Source organism: Esox lucius, chromosome 17, assembly GCF_011004845.1.
Source record: "Esox lucius isolate fEsoLuc1 chromosome 17, fEsoLuc1.pri, whole genome shotgun sequence".
Lineage (NCBI taxonomy): Eukaryota > Metazoa > Chordata > Actinopteri > Esociformes > Esocidae > Esox > Esox lucius.
This window is the reverse complement of record NC_047585.1, coordinates 27398086-27422383: the sequence shown is the minus strand read 5'-3', so window position 1 is coordinate 27422383 and position 24298 is coordinate 27398086. Positions and strand designations below refer to the sequence as shown.

At 43.4% G+C, this 24298-nt stretch overlaps 1 protein-coding gene across 2 annotated transcripts in view; it reads right to left on the bottom strand.

The window, feature by feature from the left end:
* Nucleotides 1-24298, bottom strand: part of LOC105017160 (zinc finger protein 385A) — a 77259-nt gene that overhangs the window by 6079 nt on the left and 46882 nt on the right. For both annotated transcript variants that reach the window (XM_029113685.2, XM_029113684.2), the window contains exons 2-5: nt 12868-13031; nt 7301-7411; nt 1564-1735; nt 432-764 (exon numbers count right to left, since the gene is read on the bottom strand). In XM_029113685.2, coding sequence (XP_028969518.2) covers nt 432-764; nt 1564-1735; nt 7301-7411; nt 12868-13026 — 775 coding nt within the window. In that variant the 5' untranslated portion in view covers nt 13027-13031. The remainder of the gene's footprint in view (nt 1-431; nt 765-1563; nt 1736-7300; nt 7412-12867; nt 13032-24298) is intronic.

Genomic DNA, 24298 nt, shown 5'->3' with positions numbered 1-24298 from the left:
ATCCAACAGAACCCAAAAAGTATCCTGACAGGATGAGGAGATGTAACCATAATTGCTCCTCAGGTGTACAATGTGGAGCCTCCTGGGCCTTTAAAAATTTGAGGGGTTAGGTTACCTCCTGGGCCTTTAAACATTTGAGGGGTTAGGTTATTTCAAAATGTGATTGTACCTTGTGTTCAGTTGACAAAAAATATATAATGCTTACAAATCTTATTAATATTGCAGTGGTTTACATTTCAATGGTAAATTATTGAGTGGAAGAAAACACAGTTTGATCAATTATGACACTGTATAGTTATTAATTATTACTTCATTGAGCTCAATTTAAACAGTTGAATATTTTTGGTTTTATAAATATAAATCCCTTCACAGCTGGTTTTAGGTCTATCTTGGCCAGAATGCACAGTGTCTGCTGTTGGAAGGAGCCTAACCTTTGTTGTGCGCCTCTAGCTGAGAGAGGGAGTTGACCGCCACCTTGCACAGGGAGCAGTAAAGCAGCTTCTTGGCCCTGTCCTCCTCAGACTCCCCTGGAGCGGGGCTTGGGACCGGGGACGAGGTGTCGGCGGGCCCCTCCATGGGGGTGTCCACCTCCGGGGCGCCCAGGGCCGGAGGCGGGGTGGAGGCGGTGGCCATGGGCACACTCAGAAGGGGCAGGGCCGATGACACAGGGTCGAGGGGTGTGTCTGGGGTGTCAGGGACAGGTACAGGGGCGAGGCTGTGTGTCATGGGTGAGCTGTTTGAACGTGGGTGGGACTGGACATCGTCTGTGAAGGGAACAGACACACAACATGTTGCAGGTAGACCAGATAGTGGTATGGAGAGGATTATAATGGTGGTCTTACTGTGACAACAGTGCAGTATGGCTGAACCTACTGGGTCTCTTACTCGGGGGGGGGGGGGAGACATCTGTCTCTCTGTTCGGATGTGACTTGGGTCAAGGGGAGACACTAAGGTCGTTCATTTTGGAAAGAGTGAAAGCCGGGTCAGCAGTACAGCTTAGTGTTGTTCATTTTACTGCAAGGTAGCCACTGTTTCTACCACAGGGCCATCTTAGCCAGCCAATTGAACCTAGCCATAGAGAAAACACAGTTCTTTGCCTTCATGGAAAAATTCACTAAACATCATCATAATAGACAGTATTTAACCATTGATAAAATGTAATCTGCCTGTATATCCTCTTAAAAGTTTATTTGGTTAAAGTCTCTGTGCTGTTTTTTCCTCTCCTTCCTCCCTACCGTCCATCCCCCTCTGCTGGCCAGTCTCATTGACTGATGCCTGCGAAGCTGATCCTTGTCAGTGCTGACAGAGGTGTTTCTTAGCAGATACCCTCCCTGCAACGCTCTGTTCTGTTTCACCCCTGACAACTGTCCTTTACACAGTTTATATTTCTGTTTAGGTTCAGTGTTGTGTTTGTGTTTAAGTTGTATCTCTGTTTGGGTTCAGTGTTTGTGTTTACATTATATCTCTGTTTGGGTTCAGTGTTGTGTGTGTGTGTGTTTTGGTTATATCTCTGTTTGGGTTCAAGGTTGTGTGTGTGCAGTGGAGGGCACAGGTGGTTCTTACCCTGTTTATTAGGGTTAGGCTCTGGGCTGGATGGTGAGGGGCCTACTGGAGAGGGGGGGGCGGCGGGGGTAGCGGTCAGCTTGTCTCCCTCCTGGGGGCGGGTCTTGGAAGTCTCTATGCCCTTTACCCTCCGAGCGTGGCGGTTCCCTTTGTAGTGGGCCTCAGCCTGACTCTGAGGAAAGAACAGGTCAAAGAGAGAGCAAGATATGTCAGTGTCCAAAATAGTATCAATAATAACATTCTTCATATGATGTTGCTACGAACTTGTACATGCCACTCTGATAACCAAAATACCTGACCAACATGCTAATCTGATTTTTGCCAGTATCAATGAAACAATAACCAAACTATAGTCTGTGACATCAATCACTCAACCCAATTACAATTTTCACTGTGGTTGTGTATTAAGTCTTTCCTGCCTTTCCAGTATGTCACAGGCCAAGTTGAGACCCAGTGAAGTCAATGGATTGAACTCTTAGCAGATGGCTTTAGTCTGTTGCATGAGCCCTAAGCCCTATACCCGCCTGTATCAGTGAATGCCATACTGGCTGGCTGACCAGCTGACTTACTGACTGGCTGGCTGACCAGCTGACTGACTGGTTGACTGACTGACCAGCTGAATTACTGACTGGCTGGCTGACCAGCTAACCTACTGACTGACTGGCTGGCTGCCCAGCTGACTGACTGGCTGGCTGGCTGCCTGGCTGACTACAGCACTTGTTAACAGTTCAGTAGATTAATGATGCTGTAATCTCAGATCCCTAAAGTTTTCCCCACATGTTGCTGCCATTGGAGTTCAGGGTTTGATAACTCACTCAACACGATCGAGCACTAAGACATGAGCGGGGTGTGGTATATTGACAATATAATAAAGCTAATTGCTATTCTAACCCACAACACAAGGCAAGGCAGGCGATGCTGGCCAATTTAAGTATAAAAGTGACAAACACTTGAATGAAACCATTGGATGCAACTAATATGGTCACAACAAAGCTTCTCTACAACTTTGATCTAAACCTATAAAGCTTGTTATATGCCCATTCATTTCAATTGCGGAAATAAAAATTCAAAATTCAGAACTCAAGCCACTGCCACAAAATAACGAGAGCTTGGAGAGCTTCCAAACACATAACTAGTCAAAAGCCTCCTTGGGAGGACCTACAGGGCACCATTTCCAAAGCTAACTAAAATGAAGCACTCCATAAGTAAAGTTGGCATTCAGTTTGGCAGAAATGAATACTTTGTCTCAGAGGCAGTGGCCCAGGATTATGGATCACCCTAGGCCACGCAACGTAAATTTTCAATGCAATGAGGACAGCTATATTTCAGTGACAAAGCCTTTGTTTCAGACGTAAGGAAGTGGAAGATTAAAACATTTTTCTTTTAAACTCGGAAAGAAATGAAATGCTCAAGAAAGAGATTGGATGTCGGATCCGACAATGAACGTTAATGCTGGTACAGCCACATCTCCCCCAAAACTGTGGAGACCTCATTGTTACTCTGGACCCTCTCTTAGGATGAACATTTCAAACATGTTTTGGGAGCAGCCCTTTTCATCTCTGGACTCTAGGTTTTGCCTAAAGTCTCTGGCCACAGCCCAAAGTATATTTATTGACCTTGTGGTCATCCAAATGTGTGCATATGAGGAAATATGAGGCCTCTTATAATGAATACCCGACACAGCGAAAACAGAAGAGTTCAGCTCCTCTGTACATTGTTTTACAGTGCTCACCTTATGTAATCAGCATCTTAATTTTAATCCAACATCTGGAATCGAAGTTAGATTTGGGAATAAATTAGACTAACCCATTGCCAATTATGACAAGAGTAAGGTTGTGTTCCTCCAAGTTATTTTTCTCAGATTCATCTACATTGTTGTCATAATGGCTTAGCTGTGATAGTATAGGGAGAATACCCAAACATGAATAATAATATTTAGAAATCAGGACACCTTAACTGTAGTCTGTACAGCAGAGGATTATGTATTCTAATGGTGGTCCTCTTCTTTAAATGACTGAACTGAGCCTGTAATGTTTATTGAGTGGTGGGATTATCTAAAATAGACCCAGGGGTGTAAGGAAACACTGACAGCTGCAGCTACCGTCGCTCAAGGAGAAATAAGGAACACAAGTGTGAAGTGTCACTGAGGGAGTGTGTGTGTGTGTGTGTGTATCTGGGCAGCTGCAAGGCCACAGAGAGAAGTGTGCCTGGGAGGGAGTGAGGGGATACTGGGACAGGTCAGGGATGCCTCCCTAAGCCCCAGGCATCAGACCCAGGGACAGAGGTACACTTACAGCCCCAGTCCTGATGGTCCATGACAGAGAAGCACATTTAGCCATGTATGTAACTCAACTCCTTGGAGGGCCTTCGAGAACTCATGCTCCCGAGCTACAAGTAGGTGAAGGAGGGTTGTGAAAATACGCCTCAGTTTTAGCTACAGGTAGGTGAAAGTGGGTTGTGAAAACACCCCTCAGTGACAGCTACAGGTGAGTGAAGGGGGTTGTAAAAACACCCCTTGGAGATAGCTACAGGTAGGTGAAAGGAGGGTTGTGAAAACACACCACAGAGATAGCTACAGGTAGGTGAAAGGAGGGTTGTGAAAACACACCACAGAGATAGCTACAGGTAGGTGAAGGAGGGTTGTGAAAACACACCACAGAGATAGCTACAGGTAGGTGAAGGAGGGTTGTGAAAACACACCACAGAGATAGCTACAGGTAGGTGATGGAGGGTTGTGAAAACACACCACAGAGATACAATTGTGCTCAAAAGTTTGCATATCTAAAGAAAACAGGAGTGAGCAGGCAAAAAATAAACATTATATTTCTTATGGAATTCAACTGTTAGGATCTCAAATTGACCAAAAAAATTAAAATAATAATTAGAATAGATTGGCACAATCATAAAAAAAAATGAACTGACACCTGTTCAAAAGTCTGCATACACTTAGTTCTTAATAATGTGTATTGTCCCCTTTTGCATCAATGACAGCATGCAGTATTTTGTAATAGTTCTTGCAGCTGCCCATTCGTCTTGGCAAAATGCCTCCAGGTCATGCAAAGTCTTTGGTCGTCTTGCATAATCACTCGTTTGAGATCTCCCCAGAGTGGCTTGATGATATTAATGTCAGGAGACTGTGATGGCCACTCCAGAACCTTCACCTTTTTCTGCTGTAACCACAGGAGGGTCAACTTGGCCTTGTGCTTAGGGTCATTGTTGTGCTGGAAAGTCCAAGAGCCTCCCATGCGCAGCTTTTGGGCAAAAGAATGCAAATTGTCTGCCAGTATTTTCTGATTACATGCTGCATTCATCTTGCCATCAATTCTCACAAGATTCCCCGTGCCTTTCGAGGTAACACGTCTCCAAAACATCAGTGAGCCACCACCATGCTTCACAGTGGGGATAGAATTCTGTTCACTATAGGCCTTGTTGACCCCTCTCCAAACATAGCACTTACAGTTGTGACCATAAAGCAGGTAGGTGAAGGAGGGTTGTAAAAACACCCCTCAGTGACAGCTACAGGTAGGTGCCCTAATGAGGTTGACTGTTGAGGTTGACTAATGCTTTGCCACCTCTCACTTCTCTATGACTCTTCTAACTGTATGTCCTTACACTCCTTACCAAACACTATCTTCCATATTCGTGACCTTCAGTAGTCAGGACTTGGGGGATCAATTAAGGTCAACTATCAATTACAACTGAATAGAGTCAACAAAATGGAGGCGAGATGGACAGGAACAGAGGATATATAGAGAAAGTGGGACGATATATCCAAGGTCACGATGGGACGAACTAAAGAGAGGAATAAATTATGTTTACAAGAAACAGGATTTTAGATGAGTGATAGAATAAGAAACTAGGTGAAAGCATTTAAAGATAAAAAATTTGAACAAAAGAGTGTCCCTGAAATCTTTGTCTCTCGGAGCAGGATGAGGCTTTGATGTTTTATCTATAAAGCCACAAATCCAAAGGAACCAGAGAGAACTGGTCTAGCAGCCAAAGCTACTGTACAGCCTACAGGCAACATCATGAAGGAGAGGGGAGGAGAGAAGAGACACAGGGACACAGGAAGAACACCAGAGACGTGGAGAGACAGTAAAATGTATGAAGAGGCGGAACAAAGAGAAGAAGGAAGTAGGGTATATCTTACAGTATACAGTGCGTAACAGTGACAGAAATGAGAGGACAGATGGAGAGACAGAAAGAAAGGTGTCCCGCTTTTTGGTGCTGCAGTGCAATTCAGTGCAGCCCAACCAAGAGGCATGTGACGTCAATCTTGCAGCATAGAGAGCCGAAGCTAAACGATGACAGCCCAATCTATCCTCTGTGACTGTTGTCCACTTACATCGTGATAATTACCCCATGTGGCCATTTATCCATTTCATTACTAGAGGCCAACTAACGGTTTGATAGGCCTGCAGTTACTTCTGGATTGACTGATGGGAAACACCTTCAGTATAGCATCACGTCTGATATAATAGCTTAAATCCTGGTTTTAAAACAAAGTTGTGATGTTTACTACTGTGTATTTTATTATTGGATCATATTATAACTCCGGAAATCGATCACGTGACATTCAATTATCAGTTAGTCCAGTAGATATTTAGAATAATGTTACTGTTACTGTTATGTGACTGTTATATGTCACACAGTAATCAAAACTTTATTGGTTAACTGGGAATATAAAGCATAGTGGGAAAAACCTATTCAAAAAGTTTTTATTTTAAATGGAACGCAAGAGAAAACAAGCATTCAGAGCTGAAGAAATCAATGTTCTTCTCGACGAGGTAGAGGCACCAGCACTTATTTGTTTTTAAATGGTTAATTTTGAGCACCTTTTCTTAATGACTTCTCATTTTATGTATGCTTTTCTTTAGCCTCAGTTGACCATTTGAATTTAATTACATTTATATCCACCCACACACTTATGATTTAATTTGTCTAAATAAATTGCTCTAAATCAAAACTGTTTTGATAATATGTAGTCGTTCTATAGCCTTAATATTAACTGTTTGCGATTACTCCTCGCATATTGAGAGAGGCGCTAACCGATCTTAAGTGTTTGTTAAGGTCGGTTAAGATGGACTAACGAGTGGTCCGGAACACTTGTTAATTAACGAGCGATGTTGCGTGCCACTTAATTAACGATACTTACGATAATCTTAGTGCTTTGGGAAACCGGGCCCAGGACTGAGAGATGCTGCCCGTACCCAATGCAAACTAATAAACAAAATTCTTTAAATCTACCAGTTTATCATGAATTGCACTTATCGTCACAACTGTCAATGAAACTGCTTTATTTCTGTGTAAAATGTCATGAAATGGTATCGACTGTCATAGGGAACTTGAAAAAGCAGTCTATGGCATGTAATCAATATTTCCTTAATTGTACTGGTGATGAAAACATTCCCCTCTATGTAGGGAGGTAGAGTGGGGAAGGGGCGGGGTGGGGTGGAAAGAACATCTAAAAAGTCCAGCCTTGAGAAACAATCAATGCCATCAAACAGAGCAGTGGTCTGTTTAATTCACATATGATGAGGTGTTCAGAGCTCAGGGCTTCTGCCTATATGAATGTATGTTTCAGAAGACAGTCAGTGGAATATCACCTGTCAGGGCCACCACTCTCAAATGGAATGTGACCAACCACAGGAGATGGACATGTGAAATAATTAAATGTTGGTTGGATGGAAGGATGAAGGGGTGGATGGAACACTGAGATGAATGAATGGGGCCTTACTTCTGAGTTGAAGCGGATCTGACAGACGTTGCAGGAGATGATGGGTCGTTTGGTCTTCATCATGGGAGGGCCAAAGGTGTGGTTCAGCACTGCCTTCTGTACAGGGTCCATCTGAAAGGGGGGAGGAACATTAGGTTGTTGTGTCACGATAGAAGATGTAGGGTTGGGTTAGAATCACTTAAAAATCACTTTGAAACAGTTTGAGAAAGACCCCTGTCCTGGGAAATCCAGTAATGGGATTTATTGGGGTGTGAGAAAGAGAGAAAAAGAGACAGAAAGAGAAAAGGAGAGTTAGGGAAATCGATTGATAAAGAAGGAAAGATAGAGAGAGAAAGACCTCATTGGTGATGACAACCATGAGCTGGCAGAGCTCATCTTGGGTGCTGTATAAACCCTTTATTTGACAGTGGGTTAATAGGGCCCCAATTAGAGACACCTAATTTTATATAAATTAAATCACATTGTTTGGGCTTCTGTGTTGAGCAGAGCAACAGCCTATTCAACATGAGGAGCGATTAAATGATACGCTCGAAAAGTTATTAACATTAACATGTTTTCTAATACTATATAAGGTACAACCTAACTTTACATATGAGGCATTCAAAGAGATGCCAGAGAGGTGTTTCCAATATTTGTGGTTTTGACAAGAATTCAAAAAATCTAGCGAGGCTGTCGTCTTCTGCAACCAATCCAGCAAATGTGAAAAAGGAGATACATTTACATATTAGTCATTCAGCAGACACTTTTATCTAGAGTGGCATTAAGTGCCAGTAGTGAATGTGCAAACTGTTTTACTGGCTTCCCATGGGAATTTTACCCACAACCCTAGCATTGCAAGCACCATGCTCTACCAACTGAGTGACTACCCATTATGAGTGCTGCTTTGCTGAAACTCATGGAGGTACAGAAATACTAGAAAATATTATACAATTCTCATTTCAAGCTTTTTTGTATATAAAGTTGTATATTACAAAGCATTTTCAAAAGGTAATAGAGCATTGGCTTCTCCGAACCTATCTGATAATGTTCCAATTTCCATGGTTGTATCGGTAATTGCATTGAAAACCGACAGGACATGCCTATCTTCAAACAGATCATTGGTGTGCCTGACTGAGAATACATTTATTTGTGCCCTAAATGGTTCAACAGCTGTTTGTGTAAGAAGACACATTCAAAAGCACGTTCCTCTGATTAAATGTACAAAGAAAGTCAAGTCCTGACTCCATAGGGGTTAGTCACCTTAATGAGATTAGAGTCTAGTTGCATTATCAAGGCCTTTTAAAAGCATAAGCAGAGTTTTTATTATAGATTATATTCTGCTGATTTGTTTTCATGGGGAAATAGAATCGAAAGTCTGACTTCCACTTTTGGACATTATGACTAATAAACGATGTATTAATACTTTGCAGCTCTTTTGTTATGTTGACTATGTGGAACTGACTCAAGCCAGCCCAGCTGGCTGATGTTTAAGCAGTTCCCTGACCAAAACGGCCCCAAACAGGATATGTGAGCGTTCTGACCACTTTCTAGGTAGCCACAACCCAGGCTGGGTGTTTCTCCACTCCGCAGCCAAAGAGACAGAGGTTTTACTCAACTTTTAATCGCTGACTGTTGCTGTGAACTTATACTGCAAAATGAGAGACTATTTCCACTTTCAGCCTTCAAACTCAGGCGAAAGATACAATTACCTTCCCATGTGGTTTAAAACATTTACTGGTTATATTTATACTCCTCATCCTTACTCTGGATGTTTCTTTGTTCCCCTCATCATAACAAACTTCATAGCCCTCTCTCTTTCTCGCTCTCGCCTCGTGTCATCCGATTTTGTGACTCGGACCTCGCATCCTACTTCTCCTCCAACCCTGCCCCGTTGTCCCCCGTTGTCCCCCGTTGTCCCCCGTTGTCCCCCGTTGTCCCCCATTGTCCCCCGTTGTCCCCCGTTGTCCCCCGTCTCCCTTCCTCCCTCTCTCAGTGTAACAATGGCCAACGATGCTGCCTGCAGATCTGTCTGTACGCTAATCTTTGCAGAATAACTATATCTCGCAGTAAAGATCCAGAAGCTTCTGCGCATGCGCAAGTCCTGCTAGGGTCATGTGTTGGTAGGTTAGTTGTATTAGTAGGTGAGTTGCAGCTCACCCCCAAAGTTTGGGGGACTAGCTGCAATTAGTCTACTTCGTGAACAGTTATCAAAACATGGTCTCACGACTGGCTAGTCCGAGAGATGCCGCAAGTGAGAATATCTGTTTGACAATCTCACTAAATTGTTTGTAAAAATTTAAATTAGCTTGAGTACAGATTTTCTTAAAAAAGGTATTCTTTCTATAATGCCCGGACACAGTTATAGGAAAACTTGTTTGCTATTCTTTATCTCAATTGTATTGGTTTCTGTTTATGAGTGTGTCCCTGGTAAATATGATTTTAGAAAAGGAATGCCAGGTTCCAAAAACTTGGAGAACCACTGAAGTACATCATACAGGGTGGGCAGGGAGGTCCTGGTCTCTACTCTGTGTCCTTGCATGATACTGTATGAGGTGTAGTATAGGATGCACCCTAACGTCTTAGAAATGAATAATGGAGGATTCAGTACAGCAGTCAGGCTAACTGAGCCCCATGAATCTGTGTCCTTACGGCGCTGCCATTATACACCCACATTGACAGGTCTTCATGAGAATTACATTCATTATGTGACAAATGGCAAACTCACCCTCATACATTATAAAACACTGTAGTTTTTATCACATATTATTCCAAATCGCTGTAGACAATTACCAATGGATATATTAATACAGTTATCAAACATTTTTGTCAGTCTGCCCTGTTTAATATTAACTGGCTGGTGTGCTCACAGCCTCGTTACTAGCACCCCCTAGAGGTTATACTGTTAATACGCTGTCGTAGGTCACCGCTCAGACAGACATGCTGCAATGTGACATTACTCATAGAGCCCCTATTTAAAGTGAAATGGAGGGAGTTGAGTGAAAGTATAAATTATACTTGTTGGACCATATAACTGGATTGTGAGTAATTATTATTAGGTGTTTGTTACATGGCGCGCGTGTGCTTGTGTTGATGCGTGCATATGTACATGTGGGAGTCTATCTGTTGTGAGTATATCAGGGAGTTTATGGTGTGTGTGTCTGTGTGTGTATCATCCAGGTCTAACAAAAATAGTAAAATCCATAGAGTAACACCCCAACAAGTAGATTTTTACCAGTTCCCACTACAAAAACAATTAAGGGCTTAAAGGTTAGGTTTAAGATAACATTTAGAATTTCGGTTATTGTTAGGGTTAGGTTACAGTTATGGGATAGGAAATAGACTTCTGGTTTTCTGGTCCCCACAAGTACAGAAAAACAAATGTTTGTGTGTGCATGCATGCGTGTATGTGTGTTCATGCCCACCAATGTTTGTCACTGTGCTGCTGACCTTCACGTGAAACCCAATCTGGAAATTAACTGGATGGTGCTGTGTTTAAACGCGCTGACTATGGAGAAAGCTGGCTGAGCTTCTTATAAAATTGATTAGCCATAACTCATTGTATTGCAGTAAAATGCACGCCTGGGCATTTTGTGAATATGCAGAGCTTCATTCTGCCATGGGGACAGCAAACACTTGTCAGCTTATTATTGAGGGTGATTCTATAAAAAACGCACTACTTCATCAGAATGCTTAAGGTGTGTTCATCCTCGAGAATAAATCTTTTCAATGACAGACACACTCATCCCATTGTCCTCTGTCATACTGGTGGCAGTAGGGCAACAAGGCGTGAGGGGGTGTGGTACATAGCCAATATGCCACCGTTAGGAGATTTAGGCACAGCACAGCACAGAATCCCTGTAAAGTGTCCATTACTGTATACCACAAACTCATAACGTGCCTTATTTCTATATAAACTGTTAACAAACGCAAGTATATAGAACAGTACAAAGAAATGCTTTGTCATACCCTTGACCCTCATATACCACAGTTTTCAGCTAATAAGTATTCAGGATTAAAACCACCCAGTTGATAAACTAGACGGATTTGATTCAATCAGCACATAGGAGCTAAACTACATGATTTAGTATTCAAGTTACCGTTTTTCTTGATAGCTTAGATACTTTTAATTCCACTGTGCTCAGTTTGATCTCCAATTTAACCTACTGAGCTCAATAGCAGCATTTTTATGCAAAAGAGTTAAAACAGAAGATGCAACACCCATTTGAGTAATCAGTCCATATTCATGTCACCCCTAAGTTTTTATTTTGCAAGAATGGACCAAGCAAGTAGTTCATTTTGTGTCATGCATTCAATGTTTTGAAACAGCTTATTTAAATGTTTTGAAAACAAGAATTTTGCTTGGATAAAAATATTTAAGCAATCAAGTAAAACTGTAACACTGATGTCGCAACACCAACATTCCACGGAGCATCCAGTTGCATAATGGTTATTGCCCAAAATTGGATCAATACCTATACATGTTTCTGTGGTTTTTCTACTGTACACCATGTTTCCAATAATACAGTTATGTTTATAACGGTGTCATAATAAAAAATAAAAAAAATGATTTGAGTTAAAACCATCCGGTCATATCCACAACATGTTCAAACAAAAGATTCTATTCACAACAACATGGTCATGTTCAAATTGACATGGTGTATGTTTTATTCGTGTGTGCTTGGGAATCCGAGCTTGGGATGATCCTGTGTGAGTGACCCTGTGTGTGAGTGACCCTGTGTGTGAGTGACCCTGTGTGTGAGTGACCCTGTGTGTGAGCATGCCCACCTTTATGTGAGTGACCCTGTGTGAGTGACCCCGTGTGTGAGCATACCCCCCTGTGTGTAAATGACCCTGTGTCTGAGTGACCCTGTGTGTGAGCATGCTCCCCTGTGTGTGAGTGACCCTGTGTGTGAGTGACCCTGTGTGTGAGTGACCCTGTGTGTGAGCATGCTCCCCTGTGTGTGAGTGACCCTGTGTGTGAGCATGCTCCCCTGTGTGTAAATGACCCTGTGTCTGAGTGACCCTGTGTGTGAGCATGCTCCCCTGTGTGTGAGTGACCCTGTGTGTGAGTGACCCTGTGTGTGAGTGACCCTGTGTATGAGTGACCCTGTGTGTGAGCATGCTCCCCTGTGTGTGAGTGACCCTGTGTTTGAGTGACCCTGTGTGTGAGTGACCTTGTGAGTGAGCATACCCCCCTGTGTGTGAGTGACCCTGTGTGTGAGTGACCCTGTGTGTGAGTGACTTTGTGAGTGAGCATACCTCCCTGTGTGTGAGTGACCCTGTGTGTGAGGGACACTGTGTGTGAGTGTGACCCCTGTGTGTGATTGACTCTGTGTGTGAGTGACCCTGTGTGTGAGTGACACTGTGTGTGAGTGACCCTGTGTGTGAGTGACACTGTGTGTGAGTGACCCTGTGTGTGAGTTACCCTGTGTGTGAGTGACCCTGTGTCTGAGTGACCCTGTGTCTGAGTGACCCTGTGTGTGAGTTACCCTGTGTGTGAGTGACCCTGTGTCTGAGTGACCCTGTGTGTGAGTGACCCTGTTTGTGTGATTGACCCTGTGTGTGATTGACCGGGTGTGTTCACTCACTGTTGAGTAACTGTTGGTGTTGAAATTGTGAAAGAGGCCCATGCTGTGTTGTGATGGAGCTGTTTCCAGTGGGAACTGCAGGAAGTGCTTCATGTCCAGTGGGGGTGGCATCATGGTTGGGGTCCTGAGGAAGGCAGGGACCGCCCCCGGACGGTTCATACTGCCTGGGGAGGGACACAGGGAGGAGAGACACATTATTCAGAATGTACTTAAACAATCTGTGGACTTTTTCTATTGTTGTTCAGTTTTTCGGTCTGTACTCCATCATCCACAGTTGTTCAATAGTTTTGCACTGGGGCGATGATTTGTAGTGTGAAAGGCTGGTCTTCGCTGTTGCACAATAACATCTAATAGAATGCATTGCCACACTGCTGACAGAAAGACTCTGCTCAATCCGTTCTCCTGAATCAGTAACTTACAGTGTCTCAGAAGCCAGATTGAAAAAGAGATCCGAAAAAAAGTTATTCACCTGACAGTCAATATTTCTCTAATCATTCATTCCCTCTGAGCCCAACACCAAGATATACCTCCAATCAGCAGCATCCATTCCCTCTGAGCCCAACACCAACATATACCTCCAATCAGCAGCATCCATTCCCTCTGAGCCCAACACCAACATATACCTCCAATCAGCATCATCCATTCCCTCTGAGCCCAACACCAACATATACCTCCAATCAGCATCATCCATTCCCCCTGAGCCCAACACCAACATATACCTCCAATCAGCATTATCCATTCCCTCTGAGCCCAACACCAACATATACCTCCAATCAGCATCATCCATTCCCTCTGAGCCCAACACCAACATATACCTCCAATCAGCAGCATCCATTCCCTCTGAGCCCAACACCAACATATACCTCCAATCAGCAGCATCCATTCCCTCTGAGCCCAACACCAACATATACCTCCAATCAGCATCATCCATTCCCCCTGAGCCCAACACCAACATATACCTCCAATCAGCATCATCCATTCCCTCTGAGCCCAACACCAACATATACCTCCAATCAGCATCATCCATTCCCTCTGAGCCCAACACCAACATATACCTCCAATCAGCAGCATCCATTCCCTCTGAGCTCAACATCAGAATAATCTATTTCCTTCCCCCTTCTAATGTCCTGTGATGTCTTCATTCCTCCATCGCTCCCTCCGCCAGCATTAAGCGGGGTTGAAAGCTTGCACTTGAGGAGTCTACTGTGACGGGCGGAGAGACTAAGCTCCTTAAGCCTCACAGCTGGAGCGCTGCAGATATCAGCCTGGCTCCTCCGTATTCCTCCCTCACTTTCTTTACCATTCTCTCTCTTTATATATATATATATTTATCCCATTTGCCTCACTCTATCTCCTTCACTCTCTTTACATCTGTCTTTCTCACTCATTTTCTCTCTCTACCCCTCTCTCCATCTCTCCCCTTCTTTCTACTGATCATTGTTTTACCTCTTTCCCTCACTCCCTTTCTCTACTACCCTGTCTCCCTCTCTTCCTTTCCCTCTCTCTTTTTTATCCCTCTCCCCTCACCCTTTTCTTGCCTCTCTCCCTGTATCTCTATTTACTTCACTTTACCTATCTTTTAACCCTCCTCTCTTTAACTCTCTCCTTCTCCCTCCCTCCCATGTTATTCCTCTACTCAGCTCACTTTAACGTACAAGCAGGTCCCAAAACGCAAACTGAACAGAATTTGTATGATCTGTTTTTTATTTTATTTTCAAGGATTATCTTTCATTTTCTTCTTTTATTGCGGGTGCCATTGTAATGGTAGCTACGTTTGGAAAAACTGTTCACATATTTGAAACACTGTGAGCAGTTGCTATTTTAGTGTTAGAGAGAGATGAGGCTCCTTTGAACTGGAGAGACTTGAAGTGGATCTTCACTGTGCTGTCAGTATTAGAGTTAGAAACAGTGGGAGTCTGTCACAGCTGTCGGAGATGATGCTCAGCTGCAACAAGTCTCATCTGTATTCATCTGCTCGTCGTGATGTGGCCTCCAAGTCTCTGTACAAGATGCCTGGAGAGTTTAGGAAGGAGGTGATGGTGTCAAAACCAACATCTGTAAATACACAATTATTTTCAACACCAGTATTTGTGACTACACAAATACCATCAACACTGACATCTATAACTACACACGTACCATCAATGCTATCATCTATGACTACACCTACTGTCAACACAGTCATATGACTACATTAAAGTTTCAAGGCTGACGTATGGCAACTCGAACCTTCAGCTCCCTCCACAGAATTTCTATGGGATTAAGGGCTGGAGACTGGCTTGGCCACTCCAGGACCTTAATGTGCTTCTTCTTGAGCCACTCCTTTGTTGCCTTGGCCATGTGTTTTGTGTCATTGTCATGGTGGAATACACATCCATGACCCATTTTCAATGCCCTGGCTGAGGGAAGAAGGTTCTCACCCAAGATTTGATGGTACATGGCCCCCATACATCGTCCCTTTGATGTGGTGAAGTTGTCCTGTCCACCTAGCAGAAAATCACCCCCAAAGCATAATGTTTCCACCTCCAAGTTTGACAGTGGGGATTGTGTTCTTGGGGTCATAGGCAGAATTCCTCCTCCTCCAAACATGGCAAGTTGAGTTGATGCCAAAGAGCAACATTTTAGTCTCATCTGACCACAACACTTCAGATGTTCACTGGCAAACTTCAGATGGGCCTGTACATGTGCTTTCTTGTGCAGGGGGATGTTGTGGGTGGTACAGGATTTCATTCACGACGTAGAGTGTTACCAATTGTTTTCTTGATGACTATGGTCCCAGCTGCTTTGAGATCATTGACAAGATCCTCCTGGTTAGTTCTGGGCTGATTCCTCACCGTGCTCATGATCATTGCAACTCCACGAGGTGAGATCTTACATGGAGCCCCAGACCAAGGGAGATTGACAGTTCTTTTGTGTTTTTTCCATTTGCGAATAATCGCAAACCTTCGCACCAAGCTGCTTGATGATGGTCTTGTAGCCAATTCCAGCCTTATGTAGATCTACAATATTGTCCCTGACATCCTTGGACAGCTCTTTGGTCTTGGCCAGAATTTGATCGATTGCTTCTGTGGACAGGTGTCTTTTATACAGGTAACAAGCTGAGATTTAGGAGCACTCCCTTTAAGAGTGTGCTTCTAATCTCAGCTTGTTACCTTGTGCTCCTAATCTCAGCTTGTTACCTGTATAAAAGACACCTGGGAGCCAGATATCTTTCTGATTGAGAGGGGTTGAATACTTATTTCACTCATTAAAATTCAAATCATTTAATAAAATTTAGCAGTCTTAGCTAAGCAGACAGTGGCTGGACAGATGCAGTCTTAGCTAAGCAGACAGTGCCTGGACAGATGTAGACTTAGCTAAGCAGACAGTGGCTGGACAGATGCAGTCTTAGCTAAACAGACAGTAGCTGGACAGATGCAGTCTTAGCTAAACAGACAGTAGCTGGACAGATGCAGTCTTAGCTAAGCAGACAGTGCCTGGACAGATGCAGTCTTAGCTAAGCAGACAGTGCCTGGACACATGTAGACTTAGCTAAGCAGACAGTGGCTGGACAGATGCATTCTTAGCTAAGCAGACAGTGGCTGGACAGATGCATTCTTAGCTAAGCAGACAGTGACTGGACAGATGCAGTCTTAGCTAAGCAGACAGTGCTTGGACAGATGCAGTCTTAGCTAAGCAGACAGTGGCTGGACAGATGCAGTCTTAGCTAAGCAGACAGTGGCAGGACAGATGCATTCTTAGCTAAGCAGACAGTGGCTGGACAGATGCATTCTTAGCTAAGCAGACAGTGGCTGGACAGATGTAGTCTTAGCTAAGCAGACAGTGGCTGGACAGATGCATTCTTAGCTAAGCAGGCAGTGGCTGGACAGATGCATTCTTAGCTAAGCAGACAGTGGCTGGACAGATGTAGTCTTAGCTAAGCAGACAGTGGCTGGACAGATGCATTCTTAGCTAAGCAGGCAGTGGCTGGACAGATGCATTCTTAGCTAAGCAGACAGTGGCTGGACAGATGCAGTCTTAGCTAAGCAGACAGTGGCTGGACAGATGCATTCTTAGCTAAGCAGGCAGTGGCTGGACAGATGCATTCTTAGCTAAGCAGACAGTGGCTGGACAGATGTAGTCTTAGCTAAGCAGACAGTGGCTGGACAGATGCATTCTTAGCTAAGCAGGCAGTGGCTGGACAGATGCATTCTTAGCTAAGCAGACAGTGGCTGGACAGATGCAGTCTTAGCTAAGCAGACAGTGGCTGGACAGATGCAGTCTTAGCTAAGCAGACAGTGCCTGGACAGATGCATTCTTAGCTAGGCAGACAGTGGCTGGACAGATGCAGTCTTAGCTAAGCAGACAGTGCCTGGACAGATGCATTCTTAGCTAAGCAGACAGTGGCTGGACAGATGCATTCTTAGCACAACCTCCACCTAAGTCTAATTTAGTGATAACCAATAGCATCAGATCAGTGAACACACACACTCACACTCTCGTTCCTCCAGCAACGATGGAGAGAGACAGCATCGATCTGACACTGTTTGTGGGGCATTAAAGTGTTAAATCCCTGCCAAACTCTATAAATTCTCATCCCACTCTCCTCTGCTTTAAGACAGCCCTGTACTATCGATACTCCCCTATTCCATCTCCTTATCGCCTTTCTCCTCCAAATGCAAATGTTTGGCTGAGGAGAAGATCAATGGTAGCGTAATAGCTTATTGGATTGTACAGGGGTTATAAGTGAGGTGGAGGAGACAGGAAAAGATGGAGGGGAAAAAAAAGTTGTACAGGATTAGAGAGATAACTGAGTAAGTAAAAAAGAAAAATATTTGATTTAGGTTGACATGTGGATTGATTTGTTGACACCACAAAACATCATTCTAGTAGGATGAACACAGTGACAGTCTGCGATGTGGTTGAACTGTAACAAGAGAAGTGATTTGATGGACAGATTAAAGGGTATTAACGGCCACTATTGAACTCCTTTAACTCATCTGTCCGGGGGAAGATAAACGTCTATGGGTGAAGTGAACAAATGAATGATACACAGAAGATTATTATGGCTGCACAGGGATAGAAGGGGTAACAAGTTAGAAGAAGCGTTATGGTTTAGGTAAAGGTTAGGTATTAAAGTTAAAGTTGGGTACAGTATTTATCCTGCAAGGTTAAGGTAAGATATGGGAAAGACCTAAAACAAACATCTAATTTTGCCTCTGCAGGGATAAAATCTCACAACAGTTGGAACCAAAGTCAACATTTCCATTCCCATCCAAAACACCCTCATTTAACCAACAGTCATTGGGATGGAAGCAAACCACCAGTCATTCTGATGGTACAGTAGCAATTTAATGGTGCTTATTGAAATGTTATGAAAATACATTTTACCCAGCGAGACAAAGTCTAATTTGACCTTTATCTGTCATGTGAAAGTGGGCAGCTCTCAGTCCTGGAGTGTGAGGTAGAGCAGGTCTTCGTTGCAAGGCTTAAAGCCCGCTCTCAATACATGTATTAATAAACTGCTCAAAATAATTAAGGGAACACGTAATCATCACAGTATAAACCCAAGTCAGTTAAACTTCATGGGTATCAATCAGTCCAGTTAGGAAGCAGAAGCGATTGTGAATCAATGTCACCTGTTTTGGTGCAAATTAAAGTGACAACAGGTGCACTGGAGAGGCAACAGTAACAACCCCCAAAAAGAATGGTTTTGCAGGTGGTGGCCACACACATTGGCTCTCGTTATCGTTCCTGAATTCATACAATTCCTGAAACACATTGGCTCTCCTTGTCGTTCTTGACTCCTTATCCTTCCTGACACACAATTGCTCTCTCCTCATCCTTCCTGGCTGTTTTCTCTAGTTTTGCATTATATTACTGTCCTTGTCACTACTGGTAGCATGAGGCGATACCTGCAGCCCATTCAGGTTGCACAGGTAGTCCAGCTCCTCCAGGATGGCACATCCATATGTGCCATTGCAAGAAGGTTTGCTGTGTATCCCAGTAAAGTCTCAAGAGCAAGGAGGAGATACCAGTAGCCATTAAACGAGGAGAGCTGGACAGGGCCGTAGAAGGGCATCAACCCTGCTGGACCTGGACCAGCTGGAGCTGAACCGGTATCTGCTCCTTTGTGTGCAGAGGAACAGGAGGAGCACTGTCAGAGCCCTACAAAATGACCTCCAGCTGGCTACTGGTGTGCATGTTTCTGACCAAACTGTTAGAAACGGATTTCATGAAGGTGGCATGAGGGCCCGATGTCCTTTAGTGCTCACAACCCAGCACCATGCAGCTTGATTGGTGTTTGCCAGAGAACACCAGAATTGGCAGGTCCGCCATTGGCAGCCCGTTATCTTCACAGATGAGAACAGGTTCACACTGAGCACATGTGACAGACATGGAGGAGTCTGGAGACGGTGAACGTTATGATGCCTACAACAAGATCCAGCATGACAGGTTTGGCAGTGGTTCAGTGATGGTCTGGGTAGACATATCCTTGGAGGGTCTTCACAACGGTACCCTGAGTGCTGTTAGGTACCGGGATTAAATCCTCAGACCCATCATCAGACCTTACACTGGTGCAGTGGGCCCTGGGTCCCTCCTGGTGCAGGACAATGCCCGGCCTCATGTGGCCAGAGTGTGTAGGCAGTTCCTGGATGACAAAGGCATTGATACCCTTGACTGGCCCTCATGTTCCCCAGACCTGAATCCAATTGAGAACCTCTGATTCATTATGTATGGGTGCATCCGACGCTGCCAAGTAGCGCCACAGACTATCCAGGAGCTCACTGATGCCCAGATCCAAGTCTGGGAGGAGATCCATGAATTGTCTCATCAGGAGCATGCCCAGACATTATCAGGAGTGCATACAGGCATGTGGGGGCAATACACACTACTGAGTCACATTATGAGTTGCCATGATGAAATTCATGCAAGTTGGAACTGCCAGTGATTTCAATTGTTCATTTTGATTTGGTTGGTGATTATGGTTTCCATTAACCATTGTTATGTAATTTTGTTCTCAACGAATTACACAATGTACCGTAAAGATTTTGATCTTTAAAATACTCCGTTCATTGAGACCTGATGTGTGATTTAAGTTTTCACTTAATTCTTTTTAACAGTGGCCCTAATTCGTTTAAGGTGCGTAAGATCAAATTCTATCTTAAAATGATTGTACAATCATTTCACCGACAGTGCTGGTATTCATCAATATAATCTTTCTTGTATCCTTACGATCAAACTCAGGTCTGGTCGGAGACCATGTAAACCAACGTAAAAAAACAAGATGATGCTTGATTCGCAATAAGACCATCATTATCACGAACACTGCGCCAAAAAACAGCCTCAGTAAAAATAACCACAATTCTAATTATAATAATAGTATAAAATAAGATGACAAGGAATAGAACACACACAAACGTACCACAATTGTATCACTACCGTAGGCTATTACTATATTATTTATTTCTCTTATTTCTGTTGTTCATGCGTTTATTAGGTTTGAAATGCCTTTGTGTATGTAAATTAACTTGCAAGACATATAAACTTCCTTTGCCTAAGTCACTCAGGCAGTATCGACATACTTGGAGATTGTAAATGTTCATTATAATTTCGGTGGCTGGCATATTGATTAGCTAACAGATCTTAAAATGACTAGTGAGAGGATAAATAAACCGGTGGTTCTGGGTCGGGCAGTTACCCTAATGATGGCAGAGCGTGCTCTGGGCTGAGACGCACAAGTGTTCCTGCGCTGATTTCGTCATGGAGAATTACAGCCGTTTCAGGCTGTAATTTATGTTTAAATCTGTCAATTCATAGGTTGCTGATCGCCACACCACATACATTACGGGTGTGTCATGTGTAAATGGACAGGTGCATCGCGTTCTCGCGTACACGTCTTTATCCGATGTATCAATCTGCGATTACATCTACGGTCATTTCGACCAGGTGCGACAGTTTCGTGAATCACACTTAGAGATTATCGTACATCTCTCCCAACGTTCATATCTGAGATCTTTTCTGAGAAGGTTTCATGTATGAGGGCCAGTGTGTATATTATACACTACCGTTGAAAAGTTTGGGGTCACTTAGAAATGTCCTTGCTTACCATGATTTTTTTTTTATTAGTTTATATAGGAAATATAGAAAATTATTAGGAAGGATAGTCATTGACAAGGTTTGAAATAATGGTTTTTAATTGAAATAATTATTGTCCTTCATACTTTGCTTTCATCAAAAAATCCTCCATTTGCAGCAATTACAGCCCTACAGACCTTTGGCATCCTAGTTGTCAGTTAATTTGTTGAGGTAATCTGTAGAGATTTTGCCCCATGCTTCCTGAAGCACCTCCCACAAGTTTCTTACGTCAAGCTCCTCCCACAATAGCTCAATAGGGTTGAGATCCGATGACTGTGCTGGCCACCCCATTATAAGCAGAATATCAGCTGACTGCTTCTTCCCTAAATAGTTCCTGTATAGTTTGGACCTGTGCTTGTCCTGTTGTAGGAGGACATTTTCTCCTATCAAGTGCCGTCCACAGCAAATGGCATGGTGTTGCAAAACGGAGTGATAGTCTTCCTTCTTCAAGATCCCTTTTACCCTGTACAAATCTCTGACTGTATCACCACCAAAGCACCCCCAGACCATCACATTGCCTCCAACATACTTGACAGATGGCTTTTTCTTTGCAACTCTGCCTAGAAGTCCAGCATACTGGAGTCGCCTCTTCACTGTTGTCATTGACACTGGTGTTTTGCGGGTACTATTGAATGAAGCTGCCAGTTGAGGACCTGTGAGGCGTCTGTTTCTCAAACTAGACACTCTAATGTATTTGTCCTCTTGCACAGTTGTGCACCGGGAGCCCCCACTCCTCTTTCTATTCTGGTTGGAGACAGTTTGCGCTGTTCTGTGAAGGGAGTAGTATACATCGTTGTATGAGATTTTCAGTTTCTTGGTAATTTCTCGCATCGAATAGCCTTCATTTCTCAGAACAAGAATAGACTGATGAGTTTCAGAAGAAAGTTCTTTGTTTCTGGTTATTTTGAGCCTGCAATCAAACACACAAACGCTGATGCTGACGACACTGAGCTAGTCTAAAGAAGGCCAGGTTTATTGCTTCTTTAATCAGCACAACAGTTTTCAGTGGAGCTAACATAATTGCAAAAGGATTTTCTAATGATCAGTTAGCCTTTTAAAATTAATGACTTGAATTAGCAAACACAACATGCCATTGGAACAAAGGACAGATGATTCCATTGAAAAACAGTTGTTTCCAGCTACAATAGCCATTTACAACATTAACAATGTCTACACGGTATTTCTAATTTGATGTTATTTTAATGCTTTTCCTTCAAAAACAAGGACATATCCAAGTGACTCCAAACCTTTGAATGGTAGTATATATAAATATATTTCATCATTTTTCATTTATGTAATTAAGATACAAATAATATATAATTGGAGTGCTGCCTTCATAATTTTAGTTAATGGAAATGTAGACTTATTTAATTTTACCTTGACACTGTCCAAAATTCATTCATTCCCAGTCTTCTTCCACAGTCTAGGAAAAGCAAATGATACACACTTACACACCTACACAGACACACATACACGCAAGCACGCACTCACACACATACACACATTTCTCCCCAACCCCCCACACCCAAGAACGTACACAGCTGTGACTAAGGCTGCTGAAATTGGCAATTAATTTACCCAATTCAAACCTAATGATCACAGAGGTAATGTCAATGTCAGTGATGTGGTGGATCCTCTCAGTATTCCCTGTCTGTCTCTATCTCTGCCTCTGTCTCTGCCTCATCCTGTTCAAGGGGAACCGGGGGGCGACTGTGTGTTGTCTACAATCTCCCCAAATGAAAACCTGGGAAGAAGCAAGGCTGCCAGGCTCCATAAACCATAGAGACCAACACGACACACACGCACGCACTCGCACTCAAATTAAGTGGATTACTTTAGCACTAAGCTGAGCACATTACGCTGCCAGCCTGCCCACATCTGCATGTCACCAGGACTGTGAGATGAGCTAGCTAACTCGCTAAACACTGTACTGGATTAACCACCAGCTCCTGACAAAAGGCTGTTTAACATAATTCTGGAGAACAGGGAGCGCAGGAGGGAAGGTTGCATGACACAATATGGACTGAACGCAGATCGCTTATCCACTGGATCTGCTGGATTTGTCCTGGCCATTGTGAAGTGTCAAGGTGACTTATTGTGCGCTGACAGCCATTCAGGAGAGAGATGATTACAATTACTATCGGGGCAATCAATTGCACACCACATTAGTAAGAGATGGACTGTTATTCAGCCCTCAGTTGCTCTGGAGCCTAAAATGGTTCCCAGGACAGTCTTTTATATGCAGTTGTTTGTCACATCATCACATGCATATTCAGAACTTTCATCCACCGATGTAGACGTGGTGTAAATGTTCTGTAGGTTGTGTCCTTTACAGAAACACTGTGCTGTAGACGCGATGTAAATGTTCTGTAGGTTGTGTCCTTTACAGAAACAGTGCTGTAGACGCGGTGTAAATGTTCTGTAGGTTGTGTCCTTTGCAGAAACACTGTGCTGTAGACGCGGTGTAAATGTTCTGTAGGTTGTGTCCTTTAGAGAAACAGTGCTGTAGATGCGGTGTAAATGTTCTGTAGGTTGTGTCCTTTACAGAAACACAGTGCTGTAGACGCAGTGTAAATGTTCTGAAGGTTGTCTCCTTTACAGAAACACAGTGCTGTAGACGTGGTGTAAATGTTCTGTATGTTGTGTCCTTTACAGAAACACTGTGCTGTAGACGCAATGTAAATGCTCTGTAGGTTGTGTCGTTTACAGAAACACAGTGCTGTAGACGTGGTGTAAATGTTCCGTAGGTTGTGTCCTTTACAGAAACACTGTGCTGTAGACGCAATGTAAATGCTCTGTAGGTTGTGTCGTTTACAGAAACACAGTGCTGTAGACGTGGTGTAAATGTTCCGTAGGTTGTGTCCTTTACAGAAACACTGTGCTGTAGACGCGGTGTAAATGTTCTGTAGGTTGTGTCCTTTACAGAAACAGTGCTGTAGACGCGGTGTAAATGTTCTGTAGGTTGTGTCCTTTGCAGAAACACTGTGCTGTAGACGCGGTGTAAATGTTCTGTAGGTTGTGTCCTTTAGAGAAACAGTGCTGTAGACGCGGTGTAAATGTTCTGTAGGTTGTGTCCTTTGCAGAAACACTGTGCTGTAGATGCGGTGTAAATGTTCTGTAGGTTGTGTCCTTTAGAGAAACAGTGCTGTAGATGCGGTGTAAATGTTCTGTAGGTTGTGTCCTTTACAGAAACACAGTGCTGTAGACGCAGTGTAAATGTTCTGAAGGTTGTCTCCTTTACAGAAACACAGTGCTGTAGACGTGGTGTAAATGTTCTGTATGTTGTGTCCTTTACAGAAACACTGTGCTGTAG